This window comes from Poecilia reticulata, linkage group LG6, assembly GCF_000633615.1.
Source record: "Poecilia reticulata strain Guanapo linkage group LG6, Guppy_female_1.0+MT, whole genome shotgun sequence".
NCBI classification, from domain to species: Eukaryota; Metazoa; Chordata; class Actinopteri; order Cyprinodontiformes; family Poeciliidae; genus Poecilia; species Poecilia reticulata.
In genome coordinates, this window is record NC_024336.1 from 13137354 (window position 1) to 13150081 (window position 12728).

The following is a 12728-nucleotide window of genomic DNA, read 5'->3' on the forward strand; positions in this document are numbered from 1 at the left end:
CAACACTGATTGACAATGGGGACCCTCGTCGGGTCAATCAGTGTTGCTTCCTAAGTGGACAGTTTGATTTCACAGAAGTTTGATTTACTTGGAGTTATATTGTGTTGTTTAAGTATTCCCTTTATTTTTTTGAGCAGTATATATATATATTAAAGGGCTCCACAGAAACAGCACAAAAATGCAAGCAACCAATACTAGAAAACAATAGAAAACATAAAAGACAATAAAATAGTACAACTGCTAGAACTTGTACCACAAATTTAGCCATAAAAAATGGCAAAGAACTGAGAAAGATTGAACATGTTCTTTTGAGCATAGAAGCRTCAGTTACAGAATCAGACTGACACATCAAGTGGAATATAGTTTTAAGTGGATTAAGATGAGTTCCCACCAGCCAGTCCAAATAACATCACTCTCTTCTTTTTCTTGTTACTGTGTATCAGCATGCATTCCAACAAATCAGCTCGATGTTCCTTAATGAACAGACTTAATATTTTAAACTCTATTGCAGAAACCCCTCCTAAAAGTCCTGAGGCGGAGACAACCGAGTGTTATGAGGGCAGAGGAGAGGGTTACAGAGGCACAGCGGACATGACGCCCAGCGGACTCGCCTGCCAACGCTGGGATTCTCAGTATCCACATAACCACACATTCCTACCTGAAGCTTATCCTTGCAAGTGAGTGAAAAATTGCACAAGAAAGCCTTCCACGCACTTACCCACCAGTGTGCACTCAGGTCTGAGAAGATAACACAATGCCTTTTTTTAACTCACTATTTTCCAGGGACCTGAAAGAGAACTATTGTCGAAATCCAGATGGTCAAGAATTCCCCTGGTGTTTCACTACAGACCCAAGAGTACGCACAATGTTCTGCACCCACATCCCTCAGTGCGGCGTCCAGAACAGTCCTGTCAGCGGTGAGAAACTTGACAGCTTTATTTGATGCTGACAGCAGCAAGGGAAAAGCATGTTTCTTCAGCCTAAAACAGAAGAATATTTGGCGATCTTTACATTTTGTACACTGCAGAAATCATATGAGACCCTGTACCACACATATTGGTTTGTGACCAAGGTCCTCTGCATCCCTGTGGAAAATTGTAATCGTACAGGACTGTGGGAAGAACTGACCACCACGTCTCACATAAATCAAATCTGACAGCAGTTAGGGATGGTCTGGTCTCACTGGACAGGGAAAAGGATGAAGTTGGGGGATTAGTCTTGGTTCAGATTCTTTCTGCGATACCAAGAGATTCTGAAAGGGAGAGATGTAGATCTATGGCTGATTACACACATTTCAATTTCTCAAGGGATTTTCAGGAATATTTTTTAGTTTCTGCGGCTTTGCATAAAAACTGACTCTGAGGTTGGTTTGTGGTTTACCCTCGAGGTTTGAATACATTCCCATGTAGAAATGAAATGTAGGATGACAGGCAGCTTAATAACTTATTTATGTCGAACGTTTCTCCAAGGAGTCTTAGTGGATGACTTACTTTGTGTTCCCATCTCTGTGTGTTCTAGATCCAGCCATGATAGCTAAAGCAAAGGAGTTTTCATAGTTTAATGTGAAAGCTATATATTTTTTGGTATGGTAGGGTTCAGTTTGTTAAAAACAATTTTCCATATTTTTCCAGTAGTTTGTATATTCTAGTGATTAAGTGTACAGTTTCACACCAAATGTGTATTATACTGCAAATACATTGCATTACATCAGTAGCAATTCTAAAACAAAACTAAAAAAATCTATATTTTTTTAGTCCTGCCACAGATTTTGGGTTAATTTCCTGTTGGAATGTGAACCTCTGTCCCATTCTAAAGTCTCCTGCCTCCTCCAGCAGATCTTCTCATTCTATGTATTTAGCTCCATCCAACTCCGTATGAAGTCTATCTTAAAGAAACAAATCTCTACAGGAAGCTGCTTCTTCCACTATGTGCCCCAGTGGGGCAGTAGTTGTTTTCAGTAGTTCTCTACAGAGTTTTATATGTAGGCCAGCAAGTTTAATTTTTGTATTTGCTCTGCCCACTTTCAACTGAACTTCTTATAGTATCAAATTAAAAGAAGTCATTTGGACGTCCCACCTTTAAAACCATGTATTTCTACCTCCACTTCATTTAGTGGTTCATTTAGTTCGTTGGGACTTCAAAAAAAGTTAAAAACGATTCAAGAAGTATGAAGGAAGACATACGATTAACTATTTGTTTTTTTTTGTTTCTGTTTACAATTTTATATCATTAGTAATTTATTTGCTGCAAATTCAACATTAGTTGCAACCCAGAATAGGCAGACAATAATTAAAGATTTCAGTAAACAAAGGATGTTTCTTAAGCATGCTTTGTATGTTTTAAATATAAAATAAATATCTGAATTCCCTTTCTCATTTTTTCCCCACTTTTGCGATCAAACTCAGACTGTTTCTTAGGCTTTGGAGAAAATTACCAAGGAGAGCAGTCAAGGACTAGATCAAACCTACCCTGCGCTCCCTGGAGAGACCACAGCAACAGGTCAGTCCACCAAATCGCTGCTCCTTCCCTGCCTAATAACGTTTCCAAATTTTATGATGTAAAACACAGACCTGCTCTGCCAATAAATCACATACATGCACCTTTGCATAAAAACAAAGATGTAGCAAAACGTTTTAAGGACATTAATCGTCAGAAAGCTTTGTAACATTTGTAGGATTTTTAACAGCTCAGTGATATCAAAACTTTGAAAATGACATGCCTTTTGTTAAAAAACATTTTCGGATATTTCCAAGAACCATCTGTGCAGACCTTAACCATGTTGGTCTGAGAGAGGAAACATACGTTGACCTTTACATAAGTCATTCTGTTGTTAGCCCACCATGGTGAGCTTCTTGATTCCAGGAGGAGAACATGGCTACCGTGACTAGCTTCTTCATGAACAACCACTTTTGTTTCCCCCAAAGATGACCTAACTCAACAAGAATGACTCCTAGGGATAACTTGGTGGAGGGATATACACTTCAGTCCTCACATTTGACCCTAAGGTCCCCTTTGTAACAACTTCAAAGCTACTCAGATCCACTGCCTGGAATCCTGCCTGTGGGTCAAAAGTCATGGTCAGGAACTCACAGTGAGAGAAATATAACTCATATAAACATAGAATTTGGAACTCATGCTTGCTTTTTTTTTCTAAACCATTATTTTGTGCAGTGTTGTTTTGATGCTGTTGTTAAATTTGGAATAAGAAAGAATTTTGGTTTTGGTTTTAAAAATCTTACAAGAGGACACTCATGAGTTTAATACGTCTGCATAAAATGTAAATGATGGAGGATTTAGTGAGTATTTATTTATTGAGTATCTTCTTATCTTGTATATACAGAGAAGCCTAACAGAGAAGTTTAACATGAATTCAACAGCAACCATTTGCCAACCACTTTTTGGCACCGCAAATGGGAGACCTGTTTTCATAATAAAACATTAACAGGCTTTTAACCTGACCTCCATACCCCCATACACAACCATACAACATGCTAAACAATGAAAACAAATGAACACGCCTTGTGCTTGGTGTCATGCAGTTCAAACTTTACAATCAAATAACACTAAACAATTAGTTAAGTGCATTGGGCCATATTATTGGTAACTTATTTTCTGAATTACCAAAACAGGACTTTTCACCACATCACTGCTTGTAACCAAACCTGTAAGTAGAAATCTTTCAATTCTGGCTGTATTCAGATAGACCTTGTTCTGGTTCTGACTGAGCAGTATTGTTAGACCGACATAAACAAACATATGCCAAAACCTTCTTTCATACAGGCATCTCACTATGTTAGCCTGCTTTGTATTAGCAGGTCCCACTTTTTTTTCCATGTAGTTTGTCTGTATTTCACTCCAGAGGATTTATGTATTCAGTAATGTAGCAGTCAAAATGTTATGCCAACAACACCATCAGTCATGCCACTTAAACTTTATCAGCTAAAACTAATTATCAAAGTTAAAAATGCAGGAGGGTCAACTGGAGAGAGCAGCTCTTGATTTAACATGATGGAGACAACCGGTCTCAGATAAAAAAACAAAAACAAAACAAAAACACTGTAATAACATTATCTTAGCTTATATTCTCACAAAGAACAGTTATGGTCATTTTGGTGGGCTGACTGTTTACTCTCTGCTATCTGTCCTACACTGTTCACTTCCATGGAGCTTACCTGCATTCCTGGCATGCAGCTTTGTTATATAAAAGTGCTCACTGTATTTGGGAACAATTTTTCAATAGGAAGTCACAAATTACAACATATTCCTGTAAAAAAAAAAAAAGTTTTCTTTAGAAAAACTGTCCACGTCCAATTTAAACAATGTTTTTCTTTGTCTTTGTTCAGGGGGGAGAGGGGCATGCTGATGGCTGGCCTAGAGGGGAATTTCTGCAGAAATCCTGATAAGGACAAACATGGTCCCTGGTGTTTCACCAACAATTCTGCCATTAGCTGGGATTACTGCAACGTAAAACCTTGTAAGTGCATGAACATGTGCTCACGCAGTACCGTCAAAGTTTAACAATGTCTCTTGCACTCRCACATAATGAGAAAACTGAGGTTTATCATTCTTCCAGATGAAGAATTGTTGTAAAAAAAATAGCTTCTCTCTTAGAGGTTTGTCATCTCACATATATGATTACAAAAATAACCTKAGTTTGGAGTGGACCCGCTTGTCGACACTCAGAGATTAGTGTTAGAGAATATTCAGAACTCATTACATTTGCTGGAATCAAACTAAAACCTCCAATTTTCTCCCTGTCACACTAAGCCTCAGAGAGAAACCTTAATATTACTGTCAGATTTGACAACATTAGATGAAACACAGTAAAATAACCAAAGATGTATAATTCTGTCCAAATACTGATAATGGGTAGTAGAGACATAAAAAAATCTTTAACTGCAGGAAAATGGGAGAACTCAAAAAAGAAACGGCAAGGAAGCAGGCTATTCAAGTAAATCAGATTTGTCTTATTCTTCATAAATTAGCTACTTACCAAAATTTACAACTGTTACTCTGGTTTCCCTCAAAYAAATACCATAAACTGTTAAAGTGCTTACATTTTCTTTAATGTGGCAAAGTCTCACAACATCCAATCAACTTTCTTTATTAATSCACAAAGAGGGTTGTAATTTTATGAGCTCAACAAAGCTCACAAATACTGTCAGGTGAGACCTGACAGCACTTTTTCCTGTCAGCTCTCMCCTTGTACCTTGTTAATATTTGTAATTAATGTAAGACAACATGTTTCTCTCCTCTCCTGTCTACAGGTGATGCTTTGCAAAACAGCATTCCACCAGGTGAGTGTTTGCGTCTCTATGAGCAGCCGAGCGAGTGATGGTTGTGTTTCTTCAGCATTTGTTTTTTTTTATACCCTATCATCATGGTACAAGATGCAAAAWGTTATTTTGTTGTAGTGACAGCTACATGTGCGTTTGTGTCTGTGAGTTTTTTTATTATATGTACTACAAAGTACGAATCCCCGGTTCCTGAGACAGATAGAACCAATAGGATACTGGAAAATATATATAACAGTAAAAGCATTTAGTTATGTTATTATGAATGAAGAGCCTTTTATAGTCACTGTTTAAGCAACATGTCAGAAGAAATCATTAACCTGTGACATTGCAATCATATTTATAATTTAAGTTACATGTATTGTAAGTCTATATTCTCTAAAAAGGTTAAAAAAGAAACATGTTTTTTTTTTTTCAAATGTGTGCACGTTTGTGCTCATGTGTTTCAGTCTTTGTAGCTGAGCCAACCCCTGTGAGGTGTTTTGTCCATAAAAGAACCAGGATTGTGGGAGGAGCTCCAGTTGGCATATCAGACGGCAGCTGGATGGTTAGCATACAGAAAGGGTAAAAACATTTCAGTTTTATATGTTTTCCTCCCACAATCAGGAAAAAACTTCTTTTTTAGTTAATGACTGTTTTAGATGGGTTTTATTTTTCTTTTCTACTTTTCAATCCAACTTTTGCATGCAAACAATTTAAACTAACTCCARAAATGGGTTTAAAAACATTAACTGTGTGATGTGTGAACAATTTGGAGTTTGTTTTATCTCCCTTAACATCCTCCTCATCTTCACTGGTGRCAAGATAAAATCAGCACCTTGCYAAGCCTTTTTGTCACCAAACTGAAGTGATTGTTTACATCTAAGCCCAAACTTATTTTCATTGAACCAAGAAGTTTGTTTCAGGTTGAAAATTAACTAGGGATCTGTCAAAAGATAATAAAACTATCTAAAAAATGTAAAATTTTGAGAAAAAAAACCCCACAACACATAATTTATCTATTTTTAATTAGTTGAATACCAGTGACACCAGATATGTGGAGGGGGTAGAGATTGCTCTTGAATTTTTTTATTTTATAATGCAGTTAGTGCTAATCACATAATAAATCTAAAAGGCTYCAGATAACTTGGTTTCATCCATCATGTCACATTTGGCTTTTGTGTTATTCCCAGATCGGTGCATTGGTGTGGAGGTTCTCTTGTGCGAGAGGAGTGGGTACTTACTGACAGACAATGCTTCTCCTCCTGGTAAGTTCTTTGCTCTGTTTTACTTTCCACCCACTGCCAATTAAAGYTTGAAATGYTTTTCAACTCAACATTGTTATTTGCCTTGTGTTCCTTCAGTGTCCCAGACCTCAGCGAGTATCGGGTGTGGCTGGGAGTCTCTGATCTTCGAGAAGGATCTCCTGACAGACCTAAGAGACAGGAAGTCAGAATAGCTCAAGTGATATGTGGCCCCAATGGATCCAGCTTAGCCCTCCTGAGACTCTCAAAGTAGGTGCTTGGAAAAAAAAAAAAATCCCAGTTTTATTTAAGCATAAATCTCTGTTTGCTGCATCTGAATAATGCGCATTAATTACTGTATGTCCAGGCCCGCCCGTCCTGCAGACAACGTCCACACAATTCAGCTGCCTGTGGCCGGATGCTCCATCCCAGAGGGAACCATGTGCAAAATGTATGGATGGGGAGAGACAAAAGGTATTCATATGTTAAACCCACCACAGCTGTTGTATGCATGCATGCCCTCATCTCCTGGGATTGTTGCATATGATGTTGCATTTGCAGTGCCCAGGACAGCCAAGAAAAGAGAATAAATTGGGTGTAAAATRACACAAGATACTGGGTTAATTTGCATCATCCAGTCAGTCAAGGGTTCACTTTAAGTGGCCTTAAGTTCAAATGCAAAAAAAACCAAAACAAATATTTGAATTGTATCTTCATATTCATCAAATGTATTAATACTCCCATCATTCCCTGTTTATTAATGCATTCTTCATTTTCTGTTGCATTCAAAAGTAAACAAATGTTTTACCCTACCAGTTTTTGAAATTAAAAAGGTAGATTAAGGAACATTAATCCAATGAACGTTACTTTATTTGAGCTCATGTTGCATTTTTAATCCTCTTGAACCAATCTGACCAATCACCTCTGACCTCAGCAAGTTGTCCACACCGTGTCTAATGCTTGAATGCATTGAGTTGCTGCTGYGAAGTTTGCTCATTTGTGACTTAAGTTAATAAGTCATTGAACAGGTATACCTAAATGTTTCTAAAAAATAGTTGCAGTCCTGTTATGCTGTTTGAACTGTAAAAAAACAGCAATAATTAGGATCCTCTGTCTTTTTTTTAGGTACTGGTCATGATGACGTCCTAAAGGCAGTGGACTTGCCCATTGTTGGAAATGATAGGTGCAGAGAAATGCATAGAGGGAACTTCCACATAACCAACACCAAGATCTGTGCAGGGGGGAAAAGGAACGAGGGAGTCTGTGAGGTACATGAACAGAAACAGTTTTTGGAAACATTTTTTATTGCCTTACTTATCGGCGAGTTACTTAACCATTTTATTTTGAGGTCAGAAAGTGTCATGGCAATCGTGTTGGTAAATGAGAACAGGCATTGAGATCTAGATTTAAAAAAAATGCTCCCATTGTGAATCTACAAGAACTTTAGTGCCTTGATCCAACACAGTGCTTTCTAAGCCAAGTTTGATCTAAATCTCAAACAAATGTTTCTTGAATCCACTGGCTTAGATTTCAGTCTGCTGTAAACAGAGCAGCTGGAGACTGTTGCTCCAAATTTCATCAGCTATCCAAAGCTGTCTGAGGTTTCTGACTGTGTAACAGATCTGAACATGATGGTGCCGCCTGTCACTGAGAATGTTAAACACTTTTTTTTTTTCCATTTACCTTTGTTGGAAAGCTTAACAGTGATGACAGCTCAATTGCGGATGACGAATAATAGTCAATGTATTTTTTTTTCTTTTACAGAGAGATTATGGGGGCCCTCTTGTGTGTCAAGATGGTGATCTCAAAGTTATTGTTGGCATCAGTGTCCATGGCAGAGGCTGCGCTCGAGCCAACCAGCCTGGCATTTTCATTAATGTCCCCTTCTACACACAGTGGATTTACAAGGTCTTTCGATATAACCCAAACTCTGACACTGCTTAGAAACAAATCACTACTAGGGGACTAAATTAAAACTAGACCCTCTCTTCTTTAACTCCAGTGGACATCTTTAACTCAGGACATCTGGTTTCTGTGACTCAGATACCTGTGGGGTCTGCAGCTGAACATGAAAGTCTGAGGAAGCACTTGCAGTGATGATGGCTTTAAAATCACTAGCAAATACCATACTGACTTCAGTACAAGGAGTCAATAACTAGTGGTTTATTACAAAGATGGAAACGTATTACTTCTCATATCGTAGACATGTAACATGATGTAATTTTTGAACCATCTAGAGAGAGAAYAGTTTCGATAAAAGACAGTTATTACATAAGAAAAGGAGTCAGTCAGAACCAGAGTCAAAAAATACAAACAGGATTGCGAAAAAGTATTTGCCCCTTTTACCTTACCTGTTTCGGTTCCTGGAACAACTATTAATATCAGATAAGACGGCCAAAGTTAATTTTACAAAGCAGTCTTTAAATTATTCATGCATCCAGACCAACCTGGTCCTTTGTGAAAAAGTTAACACCTGGATAAGACATGAATTAACTTTGATTCATCACAATATTTTTGGAAAGTTAAGTTCAGTATCTCTAGCCATGCCCACATRTGTMTGTGTTTGTCAACACAGAGCACAGTAATATATCATACATTGTAACACACGATGCCCAGACCAAACAGATGAGGAACTAAAACTTTGATAATGATAATTATCTACAATTGCCAAGACATTGTACAAAGCTGAACCTGACAAGCAGTGGCCAGCCTACCAAAATTACTACAAGTGTATATTCAGGAAGTTACCAAAGAACTTAGAGCAATATATATAGAAGGCTTTAGTTGCTTCATTGATGAAGCATGATTCAACAATAAGAAAGAAAAAATGGCGTCCATGGTAAAGTTCCAATGTGAAAACCATTTACAATTTAAATGAACATATATGCCTATCTCRTCTTTGCTAAAAAGGTTTTTGGCAAATTTTGTAGACTTCCGAGATAAAAATTTAACTCCTCAAAAGTTGTGCAATTTGATAAATCTGGTTCAAAGCGGATTTAGAATCACAGAAAAGAAAAGTCATACTCAAAGTGCAGAAGTTATTTGAATCCAAAGGGACGTAAGAGACTTGACTGTGTTCATGTTTTCCTCTGAACTGGGAAATTCTGACTTCCCAGTCAGAAAAATCAATTGAAACTTCTTCCGTTGTCAGATTTCCCGCTGGGAAACTGGGAGCAACTCTTTATTGGAAGGGATTGCATAAGACTGACACTACACCTGTCATGAACATGAAGGTTTCTTCGGAAATGTCAATTAATGTTGTCATAAAGTGTCATTCGTTAATGACACATTTATTGCAAAGTTGACACTTTTAATGTATTTTTGATGCGAGTTTTAATGCAGCTTTGCTTTAAAAATGTCATTATTTACCTTCAAGACAACAAGCATTAATGAAGACCCCATCATGTTCACAACAGTTATGTCATGTTTATGACAGTGTCACGTCAATCACACTTCAAATAAAGTGTTACTGATGTTTATTTTAAAAGACAAACATGCRAAAGCATGTCTATATTCAATGTTACATGTAGCACCTGCAACTATAAACTAAACAAATTAAAAGTGATGTTTGCTTACGGAAAATAAAGTCTAAAGCTGATGTTTGTTAGAGGTACTGTTAACAATGTTTGTGGGTGTCGCCATGTTGAAATTCCAACTGACCTTGGGTGACCTTGGGTCTGACGTGAAACTGAGCTTCGAGTTTCCGATTTCCGATAAAACCGGAAAGCAGCGCTAGTGCCACTAACTTTCAGACCGTAACAGCAGTGGCTGCCACCAAACGAAGCCTAGCCAATTAGGTTTGTAGGGCAATTATCCTTTCACATAGTGCCATGTTAGTTTGTATAATATATTTATCATTCTTATTGTATCATTCTTTGAAACTTCTTTTTCTCAGGTTTCCATTCTGTATGAGATCTGTCAACCTTTGCAGACTTTCCATGTGTCCACTCTAGATGTGTGTATGTGAATTCTCAAATCCTGGTATTACTTGAATGAATTGAATACCAAATGCAGAGGTTCAAATGTTGGGCCAATTAGAAAACCAACCTGTGGTAGGACATGTTAAGGGCACTCCATCCRTTTCTGAGGGGCTGAAGTAAAACAAGTCCTTCATGTAAATAGTTATTAAATGAGTGTATTTGTGACACTCTTAGTGTAATTTAGGTCTTATAGATCTACAAAATGAAAACATGAATGTTGTATCAAGGAGATATAAGAAAAAATTAAAGTGATTTTTTTTTTACAGTGGAAACTTTCTGACTTCTTTCTGTCTCATAATTAATAGATTAAAAAAATCCTACATTGTAATGTTATCTTAGCACCATGGACTGTACATATGTGATCTCTTCTGTGTAAAAAAATGAAAGAAGTGCCTAACTTTAAGTTKTCATTCATGTATATTCATAGGTTCATTCTGTACATTTTCCAATAGTTCAAGTTTTGAACCATTGTGGTTATTCCTGTTTTGTTTTGTCCATTTCTGCAGTAGTGATTGAGAAAAAAAACCATCTACACAAGGAGATAATGTAATGTAGTCATATTTAATGAATAAGAATATAATTGAAAAGTTTCAGTAACTCAGWTCATTAAGTTACTGAAACTGTCTCTTTTAATTATCCCAATGTTCTGCTTACAGTTAATGAAAGTTTGAAATTTTAGCAAAAAAAAAACAATTTTTAATGCAGAAATGTGGGCTCAATGAAAAGTATGTTTTATATCTGCTAAATCTTATTTTCAGAAAGGACTTTTAGTCTGACAAAACAAACTTCATTGCAACGTACGTTGCGACTCATTGAATATGACTGCGTGCACAGATCGATGTTTAGCCAGGACTGATTCATCAGTGCAGGCAAAATACGACACATCCTTAGTCCCTCCACTCCGAATGTTAATTTCACAAAGTCAGTCAAATTTTATGTACCAGGAGTATGTCTGTTTTATCGGAATGACACTTAAATTTACAAAACTTGATATTCATCATATCCATATTAATTATGTACAAATGCGATAAAATAGTTTTTCTTGTATACATGTGTTTTGGCACTGAAATATGCTGCAAGCTGCTACAGTCTACATGTTGTACAGTATTGCCTTATGTTTTCTGTATAATGTACATTTGCTGTAAGGTTCCACTTACCCACTATGCTTAAGAATAAACAGTTTACCTAGTGATGGCTTTTCCCATTCATTTTGTTACCCCAGGAGACTAATGTATATCATTCTCTAAATGTCATATTCCTTACCGGACCTTCTTCCTTTAGCAATTATGTGTTGTCTTAACCACTTTCCTTCTTCACTGTATAATTAATAAGACGTTGCACTTCTTCCCCAGAAGATGGCACCACAGCAGCACACAGTCTTCTATAGCGTGTAGGAACTCTCTGCTAATCTCATCTCCCTTCCATAGATACACAGAGCAAACAGGCGAGCACATTCATATTCCTACTTATATATGCCAGACCCTCATCCACTGACATGCACTGACGCACATTGCGACACACACCAATAGCCGTAGCYTTTYAGCGATCGCTGATCAAATAATAAAACAAAGCAGGAATGCTCTCTCTCACCTGCTCAGCTTAACAGACAAGAAGAGSCAGATTCAAGATATATCAGCGTGTATGCTCAACTGTGTGTTTCCGAGCAGGTGAGACTCTGCATGAATAAAGGTCAAAGAGCTGGAACTGTGAGCTGGAGGTTACGTGCTGAATCTATTGAAGCTGCATTGAAGGACCGTATGGAACAAGCAGGAGACTTCACTGCTAATGTTGACAYAATTTACACACAAGCAGAATAATGTACACGCACACCCACAAAAAGCACTCTCAACAACAAATGCTGTTATTGAAGCTGCGAGGCATCAAAGAGAGGCGATGTCTTAGAAGTTTGCTTTCATCTGTGGGTCGACTGGATGGAAATGTAGACAAGAGGACAGACCACTCGTGAATTCACAATAAATTTTAGTACTCAGTCAGATGTTGGTAAAAATATTGCAAATACCCCGTGCAACATTAAAAGTTTATTTGACAACTGCTATCATCCGTGTAATCTTAAAGTGGCTAGGAAAACAAATCTTGCATTCAAACCTTGTGCTGTATTGGATAACAAGTAAGGTTTTTGGTCTTCCTAAAAACAAAGTAAAATATTCTGTTCTATCGGAAATCTGAAAAAAAATTATAAATACTATAGTAATTATGGTGTCAATGATGAC

The 12728-nt window shown here is 37.3% G+C and overlaps 1 protein-coding gene across 1 annotated transcript in view; it reads left to right on the plus strand.

The window, feature by feature from the left end:
* The window catches only part of hgfb (hepatocyte growth factor b), a 22904-nt gene extending 11215 nt beyond the window's left edge, over positions 1 to 11689 (plus strand). The window contains exons 8-18 of the mRNA XM_008411263.2: positions 512 to 677; positions 784 to 917; positions 2406 to 2499; positions 4344 to 4474; positions 5268 to 5297; positions 5744 to 5858; positions 6467 to 6541; positions 6638 to 6787; positions 6885 to 6991; positions 7643 to 7785; positions 8282 to 11689. Of these exons, the coding sequence (XP_008409485.1) occupies positions 512 to 677; positions 784 to 917; positions 2406 to 2499; positions 4344 to 4474; positions 5268 to 5297; positions 5744 to 5858; positions 6467 to 6541; positions 6638 to 6787; positions 6885 to 6991; positions 7643 to 7785; positions 8282 to 8461 (1325 nt within the window). The 3' untranslated portion in view covers positions 8462 to 11689. The remainder of the gene's footprint in view (positions 1 to 511; positions 678 to 783; positions 918 to 2405; positions 2500 to 4343; positions 4475 to 5267; positions 5298 to 5743; positions 5859 to 6466; positions 6542 to 6637; positions 6788 to 6884; positions 6992 to 7642; positions 7786 to 8281) is intronic.
* Positions 11690 to 12728: the final 1039 nt, after the last annotated feature.